This window comes from Hemibagrus wyckioides, linkage group LG02, assembly GCF_019097595.1.
Source record: "Hemibagrus wyckioides isolate EC202008001 linkage group LG02, SWU_Hwy_1.0, whole genome shotgun sequence".
Taxonomy (NCBI): domain Eukaryota; kingdom Metazoa; phylum Chordata; class Actinopteri; order Siluriformes; family Bagridae; genus Hemibagrus; species Hemibagrus wyckioides.
Window position 1 is genome coordinate 22,495,636 of NC_080711.1, and position 27,601 is coordinate 22,523,236.

At 38.8% G+C, this 27,601-nt stretch overlaps 1 protein-coding gene across 4 annotated transcripts in view; it reads right to left on the bottom strand.

Annotated features, from left to right (window-relative positions):
• unc5a (unc-5 netrin receptor A) overlaps positions 1–4,564 on the bottom strand; it is a 205,000-nt gene extending 200,436 nt beyond the window's left edge. For 2 of the 4 annotated variants that reach the window (XM_058415332.1, XM_058415321.1), the window contains exon 1: positions 3,803–4,522. In XM_058415332.1, coding sequence (XP_058271315.1) covers positions 3,803–3,893 — 91 coding nt within the window. In that variant the 5' untranslated portion in view covers positions 3,894–4,522. The other 2 variants (XM_058415311.1, XM_058415340.1) reach the window with 2 other exon arrangements.
• Between the last annotated feature and the right edge of the window lie 23,037 nt (positions 4,565–27,601).

Sequence of the window (27,601 nt, forward strand, 5' to 3'; positions counted from 1 at the left end):
CTGCTCTTTGCATGCATCATTTGAATTTGCTGCGCGTGACTTGAGGGAACGGAAAGAAGGAAAAAAACCCTCTCTTTTCTCCTCTGGATGAAATTAACATCGCCTCGCCCCGGCGGGAGCACGGCGCACGCTAATCATTTGCCGCGCGTTAGCTTTGGGATGCACGGGAGCTGAACTCTTTTGACCACGAGGCATCTTAAACCAATAAATTATGTTAATGGTGGATTTTCTTGCCGGAGCCTATGCAGAGACTTCGATGACTGAGGAGGAGAAACTTTCACACGGATGTAGGAAGAATTAAAGACGGCGGTTTGTGATGCAACGTGAGCGTGTCAGTGTGAACTAAACCACTGAAAATGGCAAACAAAAACAATTACAGTATTTTTTTCAAGCTTAAATAGTTGCATGTTTCATTGGAGAATAGAATGAAATGTGGGTGTGGCTTAGATTTAAAAAATACTCCAAGTCTATAGTAGATAGAAAGTTCTGGAGAATTGTATTGTGTTGTTTTTACACTTTACTGTGGTTTCTTTAAAACATCTCATGACTGGTTCTGAAGGCTGGTTGATGCCCAGAGAAGGACATCACGCGTGTCTCAGCGAGCCTCGTTTAGCAATTAACCCTGATCAGTTAACGTTAGCGGAAAACTTCTTTGAATCTAGATTTGAATCTGAATTACAAATCGGACCTGACAACCAACACGCTGTTTCAGGACAACATCAGTTGGATAGAAACGCTCGGAATCCGATCGGGACCGAGATCGCAACCGCGATTGTACGCCCTTCACTAAAGGGAACATGATAGACAGACGTATCTCATCTCCACTGGGGAACAAAGCAAGAGCTTGTGACAAACAGCCCCTGACTCTATCTTTCTCTTTCTCTCTCTCTCTCTCTGTTCTCTCTGAGCTCATTGTTAGCATTCGTGCACATTCTCTAAGAAAGGTCTTCTTCCTGTCAGGGCCCATGCTGAGCTAAAAGACACTCCGTAGCGTTGGGGGAAATGTCGCTCGTCCACTCCGCCCCTCTCATCTGTAATGAAGACTGGCGGTTCGACCTTTCTTTCTTTTTCGTCCGAATTAAATTTCCATCTGAAGCCTTTGATGCCCCGAAAAAAACCTGCTGCGTCGGCAGATTTCCCTCTTCGTACGGCGAAGGCTTTCGTACACCTGTAATGAGTCGGCTGTTTGAAGCCAGAGCAAAGGGAGAAATGTCTGGATTTGGTTGCGCTTGGAAACCTGGGCAATGGAAGCAGGAGGGATCCATGATTCAAAAAAAAACAAAAAAACAACAAGCACACCAACATGCTCATTTACTCAGAAATGTAGAGTCCCTGGAGCACGACTCGTTGTTTAATATATTCATAATTATTCGCTAATTAATGCAGGAGGTAAAAGGCCCTCGAACGCGTTTCCGTCCAAGGAAGCTTTACTGTGGCCAGCCTGCGTCATGCAAATGAAGTGTGAAAGGGTGCAAAAGAGAAGCTGTGTGTGTGTGTGTGTGTGTGTGTGTAGCATTTACGCCTTTCCCACTCGCCTAGCGAACTCCCAGGCCGATGACTTCATTAACACCGGCAGCACTACAGTATGGATGTGTTTCAAAAGCAACACGGTCTCTTTTGTCCGTCTGCCCCTCGGTCTTATTATACAAAATTGATAAGTGTGTGTGTGTGTGTGTGTGGAGTTTCAGACAGCCAGCGCTCTCATTCAATCACTATTTCTTTTTCTTTTTTTTTCCACACAAAATTTCGAGCTTATGAACTGACCTTAAGCACTCCCTAAGGTATTTAATTTTGCAGCCGATTTAATATCTAAGGGGGAAAGAAGGGACGTGGGACTATTTTTCATTATTAATATACCAATATCAGACATCTGAGAATCCGCTGACACATGGTATTGACTCTGCTCTCTCTCTCTCTGTCTCTCTCACTCTATATCTCTCTCTAATCTGGATGTTTCTTTGGGGATCTATCAGGTGGTTACGTACTGTAAACTTTAATCTTAATAGATATCACAAGCTCCAAGGTTATAAGTGGTATATTAATGGTACACTCCATATATCTTTGGCGGTTCAACAAGGAAAGGAAGCGTTTAGTGATATATTTTTAGTTAAATACCAAACTGAGATCTCATCCATGGCTTCAGACTGTCACCTGTCAGTGTAGGATGTTTTGTCCATTTAAAAGCAAACCAAACCGAAGGGTCTATTATTCTGATTGCACCTTTAAACTTCATTACAGCTTTACAAGTAAGCTCTTCATGCATTCTTTATCATGTGCACTGGTCTCGAGCCCGTATCTACATTAAGCGCCGCTTCTGTCGACAAGGATTACGCCGAGGCAGAATTAACGCGCTCGTTTCAATTACCACAGGACTGAGAAGCCAGCGGCTGGAGGAAATCTCAGTCACGCACTCTCGAATTGAAAGAACTAAAGACAAAGTTCTGCAACAAAAGCAACGAGGTGCCGTACGTGCACATCTGTGTACTAGGATGTCCTTGACATATCGTGTTCTTCTACAATTCTGCTCATTTAGTACTCTTTCCTGATCCAAGACTCGTGTTGTGGCTCAACAAGGTGTTTCAGAGCAAACTTTTAGTATCCAGGAAGACTTATGCACAAAAATAATATCAACTGCTGTCTGTTTTTCAAACACATAGTGGTTTTTTCCCCTTGATATCACTAATAGAGCTATTTAGTGAGGGTATAAAGGTACTTCTTCTTGTACCATCAACCTTTCATTGACTTTTGTTGCACCTTTAATTAACTTTTAGAGTCCAGTTCGGTCGTGTGGTGGTGAAAGATGGATGCAGTTTGGTGAGAAACATTTTGTTTCAACAGACTTTTGGCTCTGTAGCACATACAGTAGAATAAAGGCGATGACTGTACACCTCACAGACCTTCCATTAGGACTGTACTCCACATCTGGACAGATTTATGATTGTGTTAGTTAAACCCTAGTCCATAAGTATAAAAGCTTTATGATCAATCTAATAAAAAATAATTTGATGCTCTGGATGAAACAGAGTCACTGATTTAGACCACAGAAATCAGCATCTGACAGCTGGACACTTCGTACAGTCTGCTCAGCTTGAACAAAATCCAGCCTTGTTTTTTTTCCCCCTCTCATCCTTTTTAACACCGTTTCCTTCTGCAACTTGCTGAAGCCAGGGCTCGCACCGCGGTCAGCCAGCCAACCAGCCAGCCAGCTTACTCGGCCAACCTGTCAGCACGATCCTGCCAATGCAGCAAGAACGTCGCGAACGCACGGTATGGCACGCTCCACGCAACCCGTGCTGATCCTGCTTTAGCGCAGAGAGGTGGGTGGGAAGGGAGGTGGTGGGGGGAGAAAAGGGGTTGTCCGGGGTGTCCTGGGGTCCTGCAGCTGACCCATTTCATGCACTGCTCTTAATTAGACCTGTACATCTTCACATCCAGCATGCGCACGCGCGCCGCTTTCTTTCCGCGTGCACGTCCACGCATCAGGCTGTGGTTGCGTTGTGCCGTCGCCTCGTGGCTACACTAAACTTGCTCGTGATCGTGCTTTCTGTGATATCAGGGTTTGCATAAAAGTCGTGCTTGCTTACGTGCTCGACACAACACGCTCACGCGCAGGATTTTTTTTTAATTTGTCTCCCTTGTATGCATGAAACTAGGTCTGCGCACCGGGACACTGCTGTTTATCCTCAGTTCTCGTGAGTCCTCATGATGAAAGAGTCAGGTAAAAAAATGCATCAACCCACACACACACACAAAAACAGAAACAAACACACACGAGCAGAATGAAATAACCCGAGCGACTCACCGGTGCAGGTGAATCCGATGGACAGAAGACAAACCGAGGCGAGAATCTGCGCGGCTCTCCAGCGCACAAAGGGACGCGGGTGAAACGGCATCGTCGCCTTCTTCTTTTCCTTCTTCTTCTTCTCTCTCTTTCTTGTATTCAAAATACACCTAAGGATGAATAAAAAAAATAAGAATAATCTGCGTTCGTGCGTGCGTGCGTCCGTCCTTCCTTGCAGCGCGTGGAGCTTTGAGTGTTTCGCGTGCGCAGAGTTTAGACTCGGAGTGGCGGCGCTACTGCGTCCGATCTCCTCCCTCCTCTCCTCTTCCTCCTCTCCTTTCCTTTTTCCCTACTCTCACTCCTCTTCGTCCTTCAGCGCGCCTCCTCCTCCTCCTCCTCCTACTCCTCCTCTTCTGTGTCACTGCCGCTCGCGCCGCTCACAAACGGCGCGTTAGAGCATCATATCGCAGGTGCGCGTGCGGCGAATAAAACCATCAAATAAACCTCTCGCAAGTTTCAGAGCAAAGGATAAAAACACACACACATAGACCTCCACACGCACACACAAAAATGTCCCGGTTGTGTTGCTGAACGGCGTGAAATTTTGACCATCCGGTAACGGATTTGCTGTAAAGAAAGAAAAAAAAAACTGTGCGTTTGTTTAGCTCGGCAAACATCTGCTCGTGCACCGCTGCGGGAGAGAGAGAGAGAGAGAGAGAGAGAGAGAGAGAGAGAAATACACACCGGCTACCGGAGAAAACCTGGAGCGGATTCTCCCGCGTGGACTGGCCCGAGAGCACGGGAGCGCTCGTTAATCACACACACACACACACACACAAGGAGAGAGAGAAAACTCGATTCTGATTCGTCCGTATGTGTTGATTCATTTTCTATCCCAGCAGCTCAGAGTATTTCCCGCTTCCCTCGTTATTATTGAACATGGACATGTTTTAGTTTGTTATAAGCATGGCATAAGAAAACAGGTAAAAAAAAATCGTTGCTATGGTGACGTTTTCTGCAAGAAGAAGGTGTATTTAGCATTAAACATCTCTATAAAGTCAAATAGGCGGAGTCGAAAATGGGCGGAGCTGATGATTACAGGTGTTCGGGTAGAGTTGGCATGCTTGCTAGCCTTGCCATCAATAAGGACTCTCTCAAGCACGTGACCTCTCCTCGTAGTGATTTATTAAGCGGTGACGTGTTGTTAGGGGGCGTGTCTATAAAATGATGGACAACACGCCAATCCAAACTTACACTTGCTCTGAGACAATACCTTAAGCTTTGTATTAAAAAAAAAAGAAAAAAAGATTTAATTATTTATTTCTACAAGTTAGTAATGAAAAATATTACACCTTTAAAGGAAGGAGTCTCCAGTACCAGTGCTTTATGAACTGTAATAAGGTTGTCCAATATAGGAACGTCTTTAGGACAGAGGGGTTTCTGGGTACAGTAAAATAAATTAAATAAAATAAGTAAACAAATGAATGATTAAATAAATGAATAAATAACCATTAAATAAAAAAATAAAATAAAATAAAATAAATAAATAAATAAATAAATTTTTATATACATGAATGGATTTAAAATTAAGGGCAGAATTTCCAATAAAAGTAAAAAAAAATGTAAAGAAAATGTTTAAAATTAAAATGCAAAAAAAAATTATTATATTTAGAAATATAATATATTTGGAAACTAAAAATAGTATAAATATCTAAAAAGATAAAACATATAAATGAAGGATAAGTAAATAAATAATAATAAATTAAATTGAAACGTTGCTGATTTCAGATTAGTTGATTTTTTGTAGAGTTGTCATGAGTTTATTCTCTCTCTCTCTCTCTCTCTCTCTCTCTCTCTTTTACAAAAGCACAGACACCTGAGACAAAGCTGAAGAGATAAACACAGATATTTTCATATCATCATCAGCACTGTCATTAAGTTTCAAAAAGCTGCACACATGCAACCTGATGGTCAGCCTGCCGCATTTATTTTTAGATTTTTTTTGCCTGTTTTTAAAAAACACGATCATCCTGTAATACCTAAGCTCCTGTCTTCCTGCAGGTGTGGAATCCACCTGTAGTGATTAGCTTGTATTTCAGTGCTAATTTAATTCCCACAGTGCAGCGTTCCTGCAGGAGAAGCAGCTCAACAGCTGGCGTGGACTGATTGTTTGTCACGAAAGTCCACATCAATACTCCCTCTCGGATAATGATTAATGATGAGACTTAAAAACCAACAGCATGAGGTCGACTACCCTGCATTCCACGTCCTGACGAGACCCTTTTTTTTATTTACATAACAATAACCTGCCATTTTCACCACACAGGGGTGTGTAGACTTTTTTTTCCCCCAGACACTGTGATCATTTTCACTTTATTCATTCGTATTGGAAAAAATAATAATAAACAAAAAATTCCGATAATCTTTTAGAATTATTTGCAGTATTAAAAAGTAGTAGAAGTATATATCTCTCTATACATTTTTCTTAAATCTATATATTTTTTTCTCCATAGGTTAAAGTTAGAACTTGTGTTTAACCTTTTTTTCTAATTTAAATCCTAATAAAATGTTCAAATTTATTCAAATAACTAAAAACCTAATTTGTTCTTATCATCAGCAGAAGTCTCATTTTTTCTCAGACTGTTACCAAACACTGACACTGGAGACTTCTTTCAAAAAAAACCCCAGAAAACGGCGCCATCGTTGTTAAATTGTTTTAAAATCTGTTACTATAGAAAGTAGTCAGTATCATTACTGCATTAATAGAAACCTATTGTGTAGCTGGAGATACTCGAGCCTCTGAACAAACCTCCTGTTTCCTGTTTCCTGTTTTGCTCCTGCTCCTTGTCGGCAGCCATCTGCTCATCGTGATAACTCGGGCTGCGTCTTGTTAACCCGTCTGTATAAACTGTACGTGTCTGTGTGGTGTCTTTGTGGGTTTAATCACCAGGTAGGTGACTTTACAGACACGGGAAGGTCAGGTTAAGACCTTCGTCTTCATGAGGAGAAACAGGAAACAGGAAGCGTCTGTCACAGATCCTTTCTCCTACTGTACTGTTTGTGATCAGATTGGATGTACAGTTATATGCTGTTTTGGACAGCGGGGAATTTCCCTTATGCGCAGCGCCAGAGGCCTTTCAGGTCAGGTCATGATAAGGTTGAGTAAAAGGAGCTTGAAAATTTCCCGCTTACGACCGGGAAAACCGAGGGAAAATACTCACTTCTGGATAATTTGCCTGTTTACAAATGTGACATCAAATAAACATGGAAAGTCATGATTCTCTAATTTCACACACACACAGTGCTCCAAATATCTTAGACTCACCAGTGAGTGAAAATTCATTATTTTCTAATTTTAATTCATTACTATTGATATTATTGACAGCTTAGAAACATAGAAAAATAGAATCTTTATATAATAAATATTTCCGAATTTCTAATCATATTTCCCAATTTCGGCTTAATGTTTGCTCTGTCATCCGAACCTGTGCTTCAGTAGAAGAGATTAGACATGAGGAACATCTGAGCTTTTGTACAGAGTAATGAACATGCTCATGATCACCTGTTTACTTATTTAAATCAGGACCAAGAAATAGTGCAGACTCTAGAATTTTAAATATTCAAGATATTAGCTTATATATATATATATATATATATATATATATATATATATATATATATATATATATATATATATATATATTATATTGTTTTGAATTTGTTTTTCAGCCACAAGATTCACTTAATTCAAATTAATTTCTTTAGGATCAGTTTAAAATGTCGTATTATAGTTTAATAAATATAATTGATTCAATTTAATTCTATTTTTTTAATTAGTAAGGAAACCAAAACAGTTCTTGGAAGCAAATTCTAAAATCTCACAGAGTCAGAAATCCGAACCCGGGTTTGACGTCTGCACCATTTTTCTCCTGGACAAATTGCCGTGTATGACGCGTATCCCGTCCCGCCTTCTCCCGAGCCATACATCATCCTCCCGGCGAATATAACTCGACTCTGACCTTTAGAGCAGCGTTCATGATTGAGCTAGCTCTTAACGGCTTTGATAAGTAATTTAACGTCATCTGTCCGCATTTAATATTTAATCGCCCGCATCAGATGATAAACAGATAGTTTGTCTCCTCTCGCTCGCTTGATAGCAGAGATAAAAGAAGTAAAGAGGACTACGAGATGATGCCAGATGCCAGAAGGCGACGTGGTAAATGATGCATTACACCACCTTCTCGTGTACAATAAACAGAGAGACGTCTGGCCTTCGCGGCGACGGATAAAATCAGATTTCTTTCAGATGGGACGTCAGGACACACTGCAAATTTCCTGTAAAATGGTCTACTTGCTGGAAACCTAATAAAGTCCCTGTTTTTTCCCATCTACTTTATATGATTTTAAGACCATGAACATTTAAGAACATGAATAATAGCCAACTAAGACAAATTCCATCCCTGGAGTCAGCCATAAATCACAAATTAAGAGTTTATGCACGAAAGGCACTGATTTTTCCCCCGAGCCAAACTTTAACCTCCATGGATTCGGTCCTCTTTCACTTTAAAACGCTCGGGATAAACGGATTAAAAACATAATTGTAAGTTTTTCTGTTAAGAGACATTTGCTTAACGTTTATGGAAGGAGTTTCCTGCATCGGCACTTTGCAAGAGACGTTAGTTTTTCTGTTCGGATGCAGGAAAGTCTTGAGGAGTTTGAGTTTTGTGGTTGATCTGGAAGACGAAGAAGAAAAACTGAGGGCACAAAGCCTTTATTATGGCCACACATACACCGATCAGGCATAACATTAATATTGTGTCGGTCCCCCTTTTGCTGCCAGAACAGTCCTGACCCGTCCTGCACTGTGTATTCTGACCCCTTTCTATCAGAGCCAGCATTAACTTCTTCAGCAATTTAATCAACAGTAGCTCGTCTGTTGGATCGGATCACACGGGCCAGCCTTCGCTCCCCACGTGCATCAATGAGACTTGGCCGCCCATGACCCTGTCTCCAGTTCACCATTGTTCCTTCCTTACACCACTTTTAATAGATACTGACCACTGCAGACCGCGAACACCCCACAAGAGCTGCAGTTTTGGAGATGCTCTGATCCAGTGGTCTAATACCACCATCACAATTTGTCCCTTCATCAAACTCGCTCAAATCCTTACGCTTGTCCATTTTTCCTGCTTCTAACATCAACTTTGAGGACAAAATGTTCACTTGCTGCCTAATATATCCCACCCACTAACAGGTGCCATGATGAGGAGATACTTATTCACGTCACCTTTCATTGATCATAATGTTATGCCAGATCACTGTACACATTACAGCACAGTGGAATTCTTTTCTTCACAAATCCCAGCTGAGGAAGTTCTGGTCAGAGCACAGGGGCAGCTATGATACAGCACCCCTAGAGCAGAGAGGGGTTAAGGCCTTGCTCACTTGCCCAACAGTGGAGCTTGGTGGTGCTGGGGCTTGAACCCTGACCTCCATTCACAAACCCAGAGCCTTAACCACTTGAATCATCGCTGCCCAATGATGAGCTGCATTTCAGGACAAGACAGAGAACCAAGACAGCCTTGTTGGATGGATTTTTAACTGCAAATCTATTGGGATAAATGAATGTCTGTTCGGTTGAAGACTGTTGAACATCCCCAAAAGGAACATTTAGTTTAGTTTAGATTTTTTATGTAATTAATTATTTAATAATTCTTATTAGAAAATATCCACCATCAGTGGTTTTGTACCAAAGTAGCTCTCATGGACTCACTGGACTTTGATGATGCTATTGGAAAGCTGCTGTTATTGCACCACACTCTCTCTCTCTCTCTCTCTCTCTCTCTCTCTCTCACACACACACACACTGTATCACACTTCCACACTGTCTCTGTCTATCACACACTCTGACACTGATCACCTCTCAGCTCAGAGCTGTAAATTAGACACATCATATCATATCAGCTTTCCTCCGTGACCGCGTCCTCGCAGACCGATCGCAGCACTTAGATCAGATTAGACATTGCGCTGCAGCGCTCGCACACGAGACAGACCGCGGTTTGGGGCTGAGTGATCATACGATCAAAACAACTCGTCAGCACACCGCATACTGGCACCGAACGAGCTACACCGGACCGACCGGAGCGTGCTTTTTAAATCGTCTTTTACTTCTTTGTCATGTGAACCCGGGTCTGAGTTATCTCTACCTGAGCATTAGCATCGTATGCATAAGCATATAATACCATGCTGAAACTGAACAAACGTGAGACTGTTCAGCATTTATGGAGACTGCAGGGATGAAATAAATCAATAAACGCTGAAGCTAATGATATTACCTGCTGCTGGATGGATAGATGGGAGTTTGATTCTTGCACAAGGGAGCAAGATTTCTCCTGGAACAAAATTAGCTTTAAAAGACTTCTAATATCAGCTTCAGCCTTAGGAGTACTGTTGTCATGACAACAGGTTTTACCTTTGATCTTAATACTAACGTTAGTATATTATTGTTCGATACTAATGTGATTCAATTGCCATGAAATGATGCTTCAGCTGTTAGCAGTTATCAGGTAGGATTAAAGATGTCACTGGAATCTTTTGTACCTATAGCATATCTAACGGACCAAATATCCTGCTAGACTGGTTTAAGCTAACACTTAGCCACTCTTTGCGACAGTGGTGAGCAGAAAAGCATTGCAAACATTAAGGTGTATGGGCTACAAGCATATCAGAAAAACCACATCAGGTTTCACTCAGGAATCTAACGCTACAAGCTTTGACGTGTTGTGAGATGCTTTTCTGCTCACCACAGCTGAAAAGAGTGCTTATTTGAGGTACCCTAACCTTCCTGAAAGCTCAAACCAGTCTGTTCTCCTCCGACAAACCTGGTATCAGATTCTGGTTCTTTGCTGAGAGAATGATGACCTGTCAAAAGTACGCTCTTTTAAACGAGATATTCATCAAGCTGGCAATGGTGCTGTGCAATGAATTTAGCAGTGGTAGCATTTCTTAAGACTTCTTTTATAAGAAATCCAAAAAATATGCAAATACGAAATTCTGCCAACAAACTTCATCATCATCATCATAAATCTTGATGATAATTCCAGTGTTTAAATTGCTGTAGCAAGCAATATATCCTCTTTAACTGAACCTCATCCACGTTTGCTAACCCTTCCACACTTCACGTCGGATTCTGAAGCCTGAAAAAAAAACTGACGACTGAAGCCGACTTTCAAAGTCACGTCAATTCCGGCAGGGAGCCGAAGAGGCCCGAAGGCATTAGCCACATATTGAATTCATTAGTGCTCGCTCACTGACACTCTTTCCCTTTTGTAACTTCGTGACAAGCGGCTCACCACGGCTTCCTGAAAATCTTTCAAATTCCTCACCATTTTCATCAGTATAAGTTCTGCATATTGCCTTCCAGTACTTGGCGCCCATAAACACTGCTCAAGGGCTCGAGTGGATGAGTCACAAATATGGCATAAATCCTTATTTTCACGGCTTCGCTCTAGCCCTGGGAAGCCATTTGATCAAAATGTAAAAAAAACAAAACAAAACTGCAACCTCATCACGTGAGATAACACCAGAATCTGTGACTAACTTACACTGAATTCAAATTACCCGAGCAGTCTCTCTGTCTTTCTTGTCAGTTTGCAGTTCAGCAGGTTTCCATGACCTACTTCTGAGGAAGAAATAGCAACACACATAGAAGCGTTTAGAGTTTCAGCTCGGCTTGGCTCTGTGCTTCGGATTTAATTGTTTGTTTGGGATTGTTTATGCAGAAGAAAACCACTAATAACTCGAGTTCGGGAGATAGAAGACGTCGGAAACAGATTAGCTCTGTATTCTTGTGTGAGCTTTTACGTGCAGCCTAATAATCCTACAGTTGAGGCCAAAAGTTTACTAGGCTAAAGATATTCAATCTCAGTTTCTGATGTAACATACATTTCCTGAGTTAATTAGGGCATCTACTTTCTTCGTATCTGAGGTCATTTTTATAGCAGTCGATTAGAGACTGAATTACTGCAGCTTTAATTCAGTAGAGCAGAATTCCAGTGGGTCCACCGAGTATGACTGTCTCTTAAAACTGTATGGAAGATTCCAGAAACTAATATAATGTTCAATTTCCTTCAGGATTAATAAAGATCTTAGCTTAGCGTGGGTTATTCAAGTCCCAAGTCAGGATAGGCAAGATCCAAGGCATGATCCAAGTCAAGTCCCAAGATTTTGTCCAAAGTCAGAACAGGCAAGTCAAGTACTAAGCCATGTCTCAAGTCAAGATCTAAGTCACATCCCAAGGCACATCCCATGTCAGGTCAATTGTCAAGTCCCAAAGCAAGATCTAAGTCACATTCCAGATCAAGTTCCAAGTGTAAGTCCAAAGTCACATCCCAAATCAAGTTCTAAGTCAAGTCCCATGTCAAGATCAAAGTCACATCTCTAGTTGCATCCCAAGTCAAGTCCCATGTGAAGTCCATAGTAAGGTCCTAAATCATGTCCCAAGTCAAGATCTAAGTTACATCCCAAATCAAGTCCCCAGTCATGTCCCAAGTCACGTCCCAAATCAAATCCTAGGTCAAGTTCCAAGTCAAATTCTTAGTCACATTTCTTGTCACATCCCAAGTCAAGTCCCATGTCAAGTCTATAGTCACATCACACAAAGTCCTAGGTCAAGTCACGGGTCATGTTCTAAGTCAAGCCTGATAAGTCTAAGTCAAGTTACAAGTCCTTCACTTTACATTTTGAATACTGCAAAATGCCTCTGTCTTCAAGGAATGAGCGCTCTTTCACTCTGCGCTCTGAAATTTGTCAGTCCAATTCCAAGTCATGTGGCTCAAATCCACAACACTAAAAAGTTTCTGATTGCCCATGTGTCATATTTAGGAGATATATATGAGTTCATCTGTTGTTTTACTTATAGGTGTCCTTGATACCACTGGAAAATGCACTCCAAGACCTCAGGGGGAAAAAAAAAAAGAAATTGTGGATCTCCCAAAAAGCCAGTTCCTCCTTCTCTACCTGCAGGTACCATGATCACCTGTAGACACATCAGGACCAGACAGACAAAAGTCTCGACCGAACCCCAAGTCAAAACAACAACAATGGAACTGGTCAAGAAGTTGAAGGCATCAGGTACCAAGTATCAGAATCAAGAATTCGACACCTCCTTAACTATAATTCCCTTTAACCCTGCTCATTCAGTCTTGTCTCGCCTGAACTTCGGTTATTAATATTTAAAGAAACTTTCTTTTGTGCACTTGACAGATTAGCTAATTAACTGCCTTTTCTTTTTAAGGCGGCAAAGTAAAAGTAAAACTTTGTCATCGCTGCTTTTCCGCATAGCGTTCCTTATCAGCCGCTCTTCCGAAGGTGCTGCTGGAAAAAACTGCGTGGTTCGCATGAATCTCTTTAAGAGAATGGCAGCAGTGTGTTGAAGTGCTGATGGAATTTATTCCAGAGATTCGACAAGGAATACCTCTGTGCCTCTCTCTCTCTCTCTCTTTCTTTCTCTATCACTCTCTCCTCTCTTCTTTTTAATAGACCCCATTCACAGTATTTGAATAAAAGTGGGGGGAAAAAAAACAATCTATTCTCTGCCCGTATTGCAAAATAGATTTCTTTAATCATGAGTGCTGGAGGAAAAAGTTTGGGTGTATATGCTGATTTCATTTCCAGCAAGTCTGCGGCATCATAAATAAATTTGCATGTGGCACGGGGGGGGTGAGGGGGGGAGGGGGAGACTTGGCTCTGCCAAAATGTGCGGAGTTCAGCGTTGATCATGAGCTGAGCGTGCGAGGTTCAGAGCGAGGTTGCCGCATTGGAGGGGGGCTGTGGTGTTGTTTTTTTACAGCTCTCTCTCCCTGTTCGCAGATGTTTAATAGGCCATAAACGCTGGAGTAATGACATTAAGGGTGAGAAATGCCATAAAAGCAAAGATGGAGCAAACAAACAGACAAATCCGATATTCAATTATAGAGGATCATTCAAAAGATGTTAAGGGCGAATGGCCTTTTTTTCCCTCTCCTCTCTCTCTCTCTCTCTCTCTCTAACTCTTGTTTCTCTCTTTTTCTCTCCAGCTACATTTAAATCCTCTTCTTTGCTTCTATCACTCAGAATACCGAATGAGCACGCAGCATGTCACCTTCTCTAAAAGTGGAATATCAGATTCTGAACAATCCTTTTCTTTCCCCTGAAAGGTGCACGTACGATAATAAGGTTCAGAAGACAATGCAAAATGTCAGGCAAGTTTTCCCGGCAGTCATGCCATCGGGACTTGTAAGGCAACACGTCAAGGGTATTACACGACTCCTGATGCTTTTCCTACGCGGGCCTGCCGTTGAAAGCGGGCACGTGTCGCGCGTACTTGTTATAGCAGATTCAGTTGGCTAATGCACTCGTAGCAGCTTGGTGACTCCGGGTAACGGTGGGTGATTAACATAATCACAGACTGCTCATCGTAATTGTCTTCGTGGAGCGACTTAAGGTTGTGTGGTCAACCATTCCTAACACAGTCATCTACCACAAGCGTAGAGTTGGCGACCGAATAAGAGAGAGAGAGAGAGAGAGAGAGATTATGAGTGTGTGAATGACCGTGGAGATTTTACGGTTCAGCAGCCAATCCGATGGGGCAGGAAACCGAATCATCCAAGTCCCAAACCACTCAGTTTAAACACCTGCGTGTACTGAACAAATGTGCGCCATTAGAAATAATCAAATATAGCTTCCCGTGCATTTTGGTTGTTTTTTTTTTTCCACCAATTTAGACGTTTCCAATTTTCACCCGCTGGTTAGTTCTTCCCTATTGTACCATAACTGCCAATCTGGAAGAGCGAAATCTAACACATGCTTCCTCCAAGCTAGCCAATGTGAAGCTAAAGCCTTTTTAAAGACCTCCTCTTCCAAAATAAAACGAAGCCAGAGACCGTTGTTTTATTCTGAATCAAGTATATGACACCCAGCTTAATCTTTATTGTTTTAACTGGTAGTGATAATGAATTCTCCATTCTGATTGGTCACTGGATGATGATGTCATTTAGGCTAACTGCAGCTCTGAGACTGGTCCCTGCCGTACTGGGTTTTGTTGGTGTAACTCTTTTTTCGAATTATTTTCACTTAATTGCTAATCCGATCTCTACTGTGTGGTGAAGCGTGCTGTGAAGGTGTGTAGCAAGCTAAAGAATTGATGTCACAAAACATGTCAAAAGCCGTGTCTGAATGTAATAGACTATTTTCATGCCGTAATAAAACTCTTGCATCGTCAAAAAAAAAAAAAAAAAAAAAATGAACACGGCCCCAGCGAATTTCTGACTGCTATGAAGTGGGATTTTTTTTTTTTTTTCCCTCAAGAATCATAAGAAAATGATTGCTCACCCACTTCTATTTTTTTTTTTTTAAATATCAGTCACCATTCAATTATTTCTTTGGTCTCCTGTTTCATTCGAGAACTTTTTCTACGCTCAACTTTCTTATAATTTCTCTGAACTATGAGGCAATGCCGATTTATTCTCTCGTATACCTTTTTTTTGTACGGCTTTGACAGAAATGTGTTTCCTGTGCTACACTTCCTGCGCGTTCTTTTGTTCTGAGGAGCGGGCTCATTGTCTGTGAGCGGGTGGAGTCCGTGAATGACGCTGAGTGTTTTATGGCTTCGTTTTGGCATCGACGAGGCTGCTTTTTAGCACGGAGATGCAGTGGGAAAGGATCGAGTGCACAAAGAGCGCTGAGAAACAGAGGAACAATACGAATGAACAAAACGGCAAAAGGAACAAACTGAACTTTTTGGTGACACGTTTATAGTCGAAGTGGAGTCAATGCCCAGTTTTAACACTACCGGTTCTCAGAGACTCGGAGGTCTGGGAATGCATTGTAATGTGTTTGTATGAGCTTCAAATCTATAAAAAGCCTGTCCTTTGTTAAAAATAAAAAATGTAAAAAATCTGGTTGTGATGTCACTAATAGAAAACATGGTTGTAACAGACGAATTATAAAGAATGAAATCTCAAATCTCAAATTTTGTTCAAAACATTCTGAAACTCAAAATTAATCAAATAATAAAGCCAGTATCATGAACCAAATCACATCGAATCTTTAAGTCAGAATCATGTACTGAAATGATTCAAGTCATTAAGCCAGTATCACGAACCGAATCAAATTGAATCATTAAGCCAGAATCATAAATTGATACGAATCAGATCATTAAGCTGGTATCACAAACCGACTCGAATCTTTAAGCCAGAATCATGTATTGAAACGAATTGAAACATTATGCCAATATCATGAATCAAATCAAATCACTAACCAAATTGAATAGAATTGAATCATAAAGCCAGTATCATGAACCTAAATAGAATTGAATCTTTAAGCCAGAATCATATAGTGACCCTAACTGAATCATTAAGCCAGAATCATGGATCGAATCGAATCAAATCAAATCAAATCTTTAAGCCAGAATTATGTATTGAAACAAATTAGAATCATTAAGCCAGTATTATGAAATCAAATCACTAATCCAGCATCATGACTCGAATTGAATCTTTACGCCAGAATCATGTATTGAAATGAATCAAATCATTAAGCCAGTACCATGACCCAAATCAAATCTTTAAGCCAGATTGAAACAAACTGAATAATTAAGCCAGTATCACCAAATTTACCAAACGGAATCGAATCTTTAAGCCAGAATCATGTATTAAAAAACTACTCAAATCATTAAACCTGCATTATGAATTGAATCAAATGTTTAAGCCAGAATCATGTATTGAAACAAATTGAATCATTAAGCCAGTATTATGAACTGAATCAAATTGAGTCATTAAGCCAGTATCTTGAATTAAATTGAATCTTTAAGCCAGAATCATGTATTGAAATGAATCAAATCATTTAGCTAGTTCCATGACCCAAATCAAATCAGTTCTTTAAGCCAGAAATATATATTGAAACAAATCGAGTAATCAAGCATCACGATCCAAATTTAATCAAATCGAATCTTTAAGCCAGAATCACGAACCAAATCGAATGGAATCAGTAAACCAGTATCATGTATTGATATGAATTGAATTATGGCCAGAGTAACACTATCAATAACACTGAATAACAGATTACAGACAGCTATCTGGTCCAAATAATAGGAAAATCATCTGGATCTGATTGACAGAACAACCACGTCTGAACCTTTACAAGATCCTTTACACAGCCAGAATTTAGCAGAACTGAAATGACACACAAGATATGAAGTAGTTGCTTGCGTTTGGGCACAAGATTTACTTTAAATATACACATAGTAAAAAATTAATTAATATGTTAAATATAACCATTAATAACGAAGGATTTAATTGTAAGTATAAAGAGATAGAAGCGATAAATCATCTTATGAGATAACAAGTGAGAGTTAAAAGTAAATTAAAAGTGTTAATTTGTGTGTCCTTAAATGTCCTTAAAAATCCCTGAAAAATGGACAGTAAAATGAAATGACAAGCAGTGGACCATCCAAGTGCAGGTTAGACAACAAAACTGTTTGGTTTGATCCTAAACTCGTACACATTTGGCCTAAAATCATGCTCTGGCTAATTAACCAAAAATATACAAAAGCTGTTCAATAATAAAAGTGCTAACGTTTTACAGAGTGTCGAACCAGAGCCGTAGGCAGGCGGACCAAATTGGCCAGCTTTTTTATTGAAGCTTGTCCAAAAAAATTCATTGCTGAAATGCAGAGGTCAGAACAAAAGCAGCACAAATCCATTATCATTATTAACAAAGTGTGAGTCATGAACAAGGCCCTCTCTTTAAATGACATACAAGCACAAACAAATGAACACTTTTTCCCATCCACACTCGAAACAAACACGGTGTTGATTTTCTCTAAACACGATGACGGCTTAGTGGAGGAGGTCGAGCTGGCAGCCGGAACGCTGTTTCTAAATAAATGATGAATAAACTAAATAGTACTGGGAAAAAAAATATTAGTGGGAAGTTTAAAAGTGAAAAAAAAAAAAAAAAAAAAAATCAGGCTGCATTTAATAAAACAAAAACAAACAAAAATCCTTATAATGAATTAAATGGGATTTTAAAAATAAAAAATAAATATAATAAAAAAAAAACCTAAATAAAAACAAGTAATATAATGCATGTAAACAAACAAACAAAAAACTAGCTATCCATAAAAACAACAATTATGTAAAATAGCTTTTTATTAGTAAATGAATATAAAAAACAATCAAAGAAATAAATTAAAAAGAAGGTTAATATAATTCAAGTAAATAAAATCCAAACATCAATAAAAATGTAAATAAATAAACACATTAATTAATTATTATAAGCAAAATAAAGTTTAAAATGTAAATGAATAAATGAACAATTAAATGCACATAATAAATAAATAAATAAAATCTAACAACTAAAAACATTAATTGGAAATCAGTTCATTGAATGCAAATATTTCATTAATAAAATCCAAACAAATCCTGCCAAATGTAAAGAAACAAATGAACAAAATCTAAACACACAAAGAAACTGAATATAAAATAGAAATCCAAACAAACAAATGTAAACAAAAACAAAATAAAAATAAATAGCCATGTTCCAAATAAATAAATAAATAAATAAATAAATAAATAAATAAATAAATAAATAAATAAATAAATATAAAAATCATAACATAAAAAAATCAAAACTAAACAAATGAAATAATACCATAATAAAATGAGATAAAATTTTCTATAAATGATGAAATGATTATGAATGAAGAAATGATGCAAATGATACAATACATAAATATATTGCAAACAAATTCAAGCAAATCTATATAATCAAATATAATCAAAATATAAACAAAAATAAATAAATAAATAAATAAATAAATAAATTATATTTATTATTTATTTATATCTATGCAAATGTACAACCAAAACAAACAAAACAAAACAAAACAACATGTAAACCAACCAATAAACAAACAAACAAACAAATAAATAAATATAAACTGGCCAGATATTTTATGCTTTGGCTCGTTTGTTAAGCTCATCAGTGGAATTGCCAGTAAAGGCTTTGGTCCTTCTCATGAACCATCTTCAGTTCTATTTATTCACCTAATTTCATTAAGAATTTACTCCTCAGTGTCGCTTCGTTTTTATTTTTAGATGGTGGCCTTGGATGGTGGTAAACAACTTGAGTGGCTTGTCGTCATGGCAACAAAAGGCCTCCGGCTTCTCTCTTTTTTTTCTCCCCTCTGCTGAAGTTAATAAGAGAAAATAAAAAACCGCTCAGCTTTTCATGATACTGAGACAGAACCGACGTCCTGGACGTACCTGAGACTGAGTATGTTAAACAAACGTCTCATTCAGAAAATGTCCTCATATCAACAAGTGCAACTGTTGATATAGAAACGGCGACATATCAGAACAAGCCCATTGATATGAACCGTACAGTCCGAGCCGCTGTTATAGAAAACGGATTCTAGCTGAGAATCGAAGACGTATATCAGGAAGATCAATTACAATGACAACACATGACAGTATGTAGGATTTTCTTCTAAATGTGATGAAAAATTAATGTTCATGTTCTTAATATGGTAGTGATCTGAGGTCATTTATCAAATAAACCAGGACGTTGTGAGTGAGCATGAAACCCAGCATGAGTCTCAAAAAGCTTTGAGAACTTTATTCACCCCCTGACCCTGTGGACCAGCTTTTAATTAACTCCCTGTCATCTGTGAAATCTTACATAAGATAAGCAAAGCTCTTCTGGACACTTCTTTAAACTTGACCGACCTCAAAAGCTCAGACAGTAGAGTCCAGCTCAGCTCCGAACGCCGCTCATTAACACATGATTTTATCATTCGCATGAGATTTCAAACAAACAACCTTTTTTTACCTCTTAAATGCTGACTGTAGAGATACATTTCTGAGACACAAGAGATTTGTTTCAGGTTCTAGGAGTACTCATTATTTCGGCAAAAATAAATACCATTAAAAAATAATTGAAAGCATCATTAGACAAATCGAGCATGTCCCATTCCATCTCTCAGCTACACTCCCATGCAGTTAAAAATATATTTATTCAGTCAAAGGTTGTTCATTCTAAATAATGTTTAATATTTAACACTTTTCATTGTGTTTATTTATTTATTTTTTTTACACTTACTTAATGATGCATTTGTGTTCCCATTAGATTTGAAATAATCATTATAAAAAAATTAGCATGCACCTGCCCCTTAATCTATGAGGTGCACTCACAAATAAATAAATAAATAAATATTATTTATCTATTTATAATAATGTTTGTTTATTTATTTTGTATAAAACATATTTATTTATTTATTTACATTCATTTATTTATTCAAAAAATATTTATTGACTTATTTATTTATGTACTTATATTTATTGCTTTCCTTGTTTTCCTTGCATTTTATTTATTTATTTGCATTATATGTACTTATTTATTTGTTTGCTCGTTCATTAATATTCAAATATTCAAAACCTTCGATCGTACATATACATATAATTATTATACATTATTAATTATACATATAATATGGGATGTAGGCGTGTCCAGCGCTCCATATATGGACATGAAAACACTACTATTGTTAGTTAGATGGCTAAAATGTGCCAAGTTGAAAAGATATGCTTTATAAAACGTTTGTGTGTTTAAAGTAATCGTAAAGAAAATGCACAAAAGTGCCATGTAAGAAACATGTAATGGGCGTCTTTGTATATGCAGTAGTCCAAAACAATGTTTTATTTTTTTAAAATACCTCTATTGGAATATATAGATATTATTAGCAGATGTTCAGGAAGGATATCTATAAATGAAATTTTTCATTTAAGCTAAAGGGGGTGTACAAACTTTTGCACTCCGTATGGTTTTTTCGAAACTTCACGTTTTAAGACGTTTTATTGACCAGTATATGAGGCTAAAGCTCTTAATAAGAGGCTCACAGGGTGAAAATGACTGGCATGTACTTAGACGTCGAGTCGAAAAACCTCACCTTGTTCTCCGAGCCTGACATCCTCGCGCTCGGGACTCGGACGTCACGCGGTGACAGATTTTTCCACTGTGAGAAAGCTGTTGAGGGAAATAAAGAGGTGGCAGGTTTTGTCAGACTCTAATGACTGAAAATGTGGCAGTGTGAGTGAGGCTTAAAAAGTCGTGCTGGTGCAGTGGCTGATGAAACAAAATACCAACAGTGTCACAATTTTATGTCATAATTTGCACCATTATTCATGTAAAACCCAAATCGTGTGAAAGCTTCTGCTTGTTAGAATTCAAAATAGAGATGTTCTGCGAAGTATAGATAAGCTATGTAAACTTTCCTTCTGCTTGTGTAATGGGGTGCATATGTAATGGCACCCTTCCTGCACAGGAAATACAGACTCTGTAGATTTATCTGAATTTTTCAGGGGGCCAAGCACCGAAGAGCCTATTGGAATTGCATATTCTCTTCTTCTTCTTCGTTTTCTTTTGTTTTTCCACAATGAGACGAGGACATACAGCTGTTTTGGTGTACATCACTCACCAGTAAATTTCAAATTTGGACACGTTTACAATAATAACCTCAAAACAATATCATAGACAGACAATTCCACTTTCTTCAATTTTTTTGGGCTAAACTAAATTCAACAAGATTTCATTTCTGCCCTTCTGGAATTTCTGGCATTTCAAATGATTCCAAAAACATTTTTCCACTTCTTCTTCCATACACAATCTGGAGCACAGAATCGTTGCTCAAATCTGAACAAATTTTGTTTCCTGGATATTTGATATATGACTTTTTTTTTATCCATAATCTTCAATCAAAGTGACTATACAGCCTAAAGTTACCTAAAAAATAATGTTCGAGTTCAACAACTTGGAAGGACCAATGTAAACAGGAAGTGAGGCAATAGCTCAGCAACAGCTTGATTTTTTGCCTTTGACTTTAGTATCTCCTTGGGAATGAGTGCTGATGTAATCGTCCAGAAAATGCTTGGCCCCCTTGATCACTGCTTGCAGCTATATTCTATCAACTCTTACTATGTGTTTCTGCTGTCCATTTTTGGCCATATTTTGACAGACAGCTCAATCTGGTGGCAAGTGGAGTGCAAAACCTGGAAACTTGCTCAAGAAAATTGTAAAAAACAAACGAAAAAACAACTCTTCACTGGGCGCCAAGTGACATTTACAGGAAATAAGTCCCACCAGGTTAAAGATGGAAGAAGGAAGAGGAAGTGCTAGAGTAAAGACGTGGAAGTGGCACTGCAGTCTATTAAAAAAAACAACTTTACTCGAAGTTTATTCTGACTTTTTTCCCCTAAAACACAAGGTGTTTAAATGCCACAGCTCCTCAGTTTGTGTGTGTGTGTGTGTGTGTGAGAGAGAGAGAGAGAGAGAGAGAGAGAGAGAGAGAGAGAGGTTTGGCTGAATAAATGACTGAATTCTCATTCTCTCAGCTGTTTCTCATTCTCAAGCCTGCTCATTAGAAGCTATAAGAAGTGTGAGAAGAGCGATGACAATGAGGTATACAGAACAAGAAAGAAAGAAAGAAAGACAGGTGGGCAGACAGACAGACAGACAGAAAGAAAGAAAGAAAGAAAGAAAGAAAGAAAGAAAGAAAGAAAGAAAGAAAGAAAGACAGGTGGGCAGACAGACAGACAGACAGACAGACAGACAGAAAGAAAGAAAGAAAGAAAGAAAGAAAGAAAGAAAGAAAGAAAGAAAGAAAGAAAGAAAGAAAGAAAAAAAGGTGATCCTCTAGGGGCTGAGTGATGCATCATTTCTGTTCAGTGTGTTATTTGAGATGTTTGTGGGAGGAGCCTCCAGGATCATTCAGTAAGCATTCCCTTGTGTTTAGATGCTTAAAGCCTTCACTTGTTTTGTACTCAGAGTATCTGCTGAAGTGATTATAGAACTGACTCTAATCTAATATTAATGAAGAGAACAACAACCAGCCCTGATATCACTTAATGAATGACTTAAATATAAAGGCTTCCTTCTCTGTTCAGTGAATAACTAAAACATGTCTGGAAACATTCTGCTGCCTTCATCATCACCTTCCACCCCAGAGTTCCATTCAGAAACACTTCTCCTCACTGTAGCCTATAAATATTCCCTTTCTGCAATCATTTATATCAAATAATTCACCTATTTTATGCCAGAGTGACAACATGAACTATCTAACTTTTTTAAAAGTACTACACATAATAATAATAATAATAATAATAATAATAATAATAATAATAATAATAATAATAATAATGATAATAATAATAATAATAATAATAATAATAATAATAATAAAATTACATTAAAAAATTCTGAATTAAGTAACACCTAAAACTGTAAAACATGCCAAAACTAGAAGCATTATCAATAATAATAAAAAAATATATAATAAACATAATGAATTAATAATAAATAGAAATATTACAATGGCTTATAAATATTAACTTAAAAAAAACCCCACACATTTAAAATAAAAAAAATATATGTAAAAGAGTCTAAATTATAATCATTCAAATACCCAAATAAATAAATAAATGAATAAATGAGTAAGTAGTAATGAATTAGTGTTTCTCCTGAGTGTTAAAGAGCTTGTTAAACAGGACCAAGACCAAGAACGTGAGGCTCAGCGTCTCTCCCCAGATTCTGCGATTTAGTAGTTATGTCTCTACTAGTTGCAAGTTTATTCACTCAGAATAGCCTTGCATATATCTCGTACAGCCAACAAGCATTGTTGGACATCACTCATAACTGGATTAATGATAATTCACCGAGCTTTCAACTCCCTCCGGAAATCGCTAAAACACCGCTGATCTCCGCTCCAGTTCACCCGGCAGAAAGAGTGCAGCGCCGGCGCCGTGAGCGTAAACAAAGACGGGGGAAGCGCGGCGGTGTTAGAGCGAGGCTAAAGCTAAACCCTCATCGAACATCGCTCCCAAGCATCTTTCTTGCTAATGTACGATCTCTGATGAATAAAATGGATGAACTGCGACTATGGCTAACAACGAAAAAAAGGATCAAGGAATGTAATGTCATGATTTTCACGGAAACGTGGCTTAACAACAACATTCCCAGCAGCGCCATTGAGCTAGAGGGACACAGTGTTTTCCGGGCAGACAGATCAACAGTGGACTCTGGTAAGCACAAGGGTGGAGGTCTGTGTATTTATGTTAATAAATTATGGTGCACAGACTCAATTATTATTGAAAGTCATTGCTCTGCTCATCTGGAGTATTTGATGATTAAATGCAGACTCTTTTATCTACCAAGAGAATTCTCAGCCATTGTTGTGACTGCAGTATACATCCCCCCTGATGCTAATGATAAGGCTGCTATGGAAGCAAGCAACAGGACACACACCCCGGTGGAGCTATTATTGTTGCTGGGGACTTCAACCACACCAACTTGAGATCTGTACTCCCCAAATTTCATCAGCATGTTTCCTGCACTACTAGAGGGTACAACACACTGGACCATGTCTACACCAACATTGCTCAGGCATACAGGGCCATTTCCCTCCCCCACTTGGGTCAGTCTGATCACCTCTCTTTGTTACCCAAATACACACCATTCATCAAATGTATGAAACCATCAGTGAAGACGGTGAAGGTATGGCCAGAGAGGGGCATTTCCTCACTACAGCAACAACTACAAGACACTGACTGGAGCATGTTCGCCTCACAGGCCACCTCAGACACACAGACAGACATTAACACCTATATGTCATCTGTACTGGACCATATAAACATGTGTATTGACAACGCCACCACTCTCAAGCATGTGAAACACTTTCCTAACCAGAAACCATGGATGAACTCTGAGGTCCGCCTCTTGCTGAAAGCAAGAGATACTGCTTTTAAATCCTGTAATGCAGAGGACTACAGCAGAGCCAGGGCCAACCTGAAAAAGGGCATTAGGAAAGCCAGGCATGCACATAAACTGCGTATTGAGGAGCACTTCCACTACAACTCCAACCCCAGACGCATGTGGAAGGGCATCCAGACCATCATCGACCACAAAAATACAGCCTCTACCTACCAGCAATGCCTTCCTCCCAGATGAGCTCAACCACTTCTTTGCTCGCTTTGACCAGGACGTCACACACACCAGGAATGATGATTCCTCTACGGCTGATCCTCCAATATCACTCTCCACAACAGAGGTACACTTAGCACTGAGCAGAGTAGATCCACGTAAGTCAGCTGGCCTTGATGGCATACCCGGACATGTGCTCAGGAGTTGTGCTGACCAACTGGCGCAAGTCTTCACTGACATTTTCAACCTGTCATTGGCCCAGGCCACTGTTCCAACATGTCTGAAGTCTACAACCATCATATCAGTGCCCAAGCATTCTTCTGCGAAGTGTCTGAATGATTTCTGCCCTGTTGCACTCACTCCCATTGTTATGAAGTGCTTTGAGAAGCTGGTTCTAAGTCACCTCATAGCACGCTATTTCCACTTCTCTTCATCTTGCTCTCTCCCACTTGGACAATAACAATACTGTAACAGATACAATAACAGACTTCACCTCTGCTTTTAATACAGTTGTCCCTAGTAAACTGATCACTAAGCTCAGTGACCTGGGTATCTGTACATCCATAGGCAGCTGGATTATGGACTTTTTAACAAACCGACCTCAGTCTGTAAGGTTGGGTAATCACATTTCCTCAACCCTCATCCTGAACACCGGTGTCCCACAAGGCTGTGTGCTGAGCCCACTGCTCTACTCCCTGTTCACCCATCACTGTGTTCCGCAACATAACTCCAACGTCTTTGTCAAGTATGCAGATGATACCACAGTTGTGGGCCGAATCAGCAACAACGATGAATCAGCCTACAGGGAGGAGATCCAAAGCCTGTCAGCATGGTGTTCCATGAACAACCTCACCCTCAACGCCACACAGACCAAAGAGCTCTTTGTAGACTTCTGGAAATCTAACAGCAGCAGACACTCCCCTATCTACATCAACGGGTCTGAAGTAGAGTGTGTCTCCAGCTTTAAGTTACTGGGTGTCCACATCTCTGAGGATCTGTCCTGGCATCTGAACACCTCAACTCTGGTTCGGAAGGTGCAACAGTGGCTTTACTTCCTAAGGAGACTGAAGAAAGTTCACCTATCCCCCAAGATCCTGACCAACTTTTACCGCTGCATCATTGAGAGCATCTTGACGAGCTCCATCACAGTGTGGTATGGCAGCGCCACGGTGTGTGAAAAGAAATCACTGCAAAGGGTGGTGAAAACCGCCCAACGCATCATCGGCACCCAACTACCTGCCATTGAGTCTCTTCACCACAGTAGATGTCTGCGCAGAGCACACAAAATCATCAAGGACTCCTCCCACCCGAGTCACAAACTGTTCAACCTCCTCCCATCCAGGAGGAGATGCAGGACCATCTGCACCAGAACCAGCAGGTTTAGGGCCAGTTTTTTTCCCTCAACCATAAATCTGCTGAACTCTACACTACACCGCTAGGACACTCATGTCTTACTACACTTACCACTTTATAGTTCTGCTCCACCCTGTACTTTCTGTTAATATAATATTTTTCACTGTTATACATTGTTATATACATTCTCTCTCTGGTATAATATAATATTTTCTCACTGTGTAATATAATGAATTGCACATATTGTCCATTTCATAGATACACCTAGTTTTTCTTTTCTATCTGTCTATCTATTTATATACATTTATATATACTTTATTTATACATACCATATACTATCTGTATATTCACTGTTATATTATCTGTTATTGTTGTACATACAATGTACATAATGCACACGTTTTAGCACAATTATAATTACACCTGTCACTTTATCTGCTGTAAATACTACCTGCACATACTTTTCTATACACACTCTGACACAGCCTTATTTATTTATCGATGTACATATTTACATATTTATCTGCACTGGTTCATTTGCACAATTTCTACTATTTGCACTTCTGGTAGATGCTAAACAGCATTTCGCTGCTATGTACCTGTACTTTGCAATGACAATAAAGTTGTATCTATCTATGTATCTATCTATCTTGTCACAGGAAGTTGTGTTTAATATAACACACTTATAAGTGTTTAATGAGATATTTCTAGGAAGATATTGCTTTATTTGCCCTGAACACTTAATATCTTAATAAATTTCACTGGAATATTTGTTCCAGATCGTTCTATCAGGTCTGAAATGTGTGTTTACATTTCTATAGACAGGACACTCGTGAGCAGTGATGAACCTCAGCATGAAACCTACATCCTTCTACTTCTTTTATTTCCTCATGTCTTCCACATCCGAAAGAAAGAAAGAAAGAAAGATTCTATAAGAAAGAAGAAAGAAAGAAAGAAAGAACGATGCTATGTGAAAGAAAGAAAGAAAGAAAGAAAGAACGATGCTATGTGAAAGAAAGAAAGAAAGAAAGAAAGAAAGAAAGAAAGAAAGAAAGAAAGAAAGAAAGAAAGAACGATGCTATGTGAAAGAAAGAAAGAAAGAAAGAAAGAACGATGCTATGTGAAAGAAAGAAAGAAAGAAAGAAAGAAAGAAAGAAAGAAAGATGCTATATGAAAGAAAGAAAGAGAAAGAAAGAAAGAAAGAACGATGCTATATGAAAAAGAAAGAAAGATGTTACATGAAAGAAAGAAAGAAAGAAATAAAGATGCTATATGAAAGAAAGAAATAAAGATGCTATATGAAAGAAAGAAAGAATAAAAGATGCTATATGAAAGAAAGAAAGAAAGAAAGAAAGATGCTATATGAAAGAAAGAAAGATGCTATATGAAAGAAAGAAAGAATAAAAGATGCTATATGAAAGAAAGAAAGATGCTATATGAAAGAAAGAAAGAATAAAA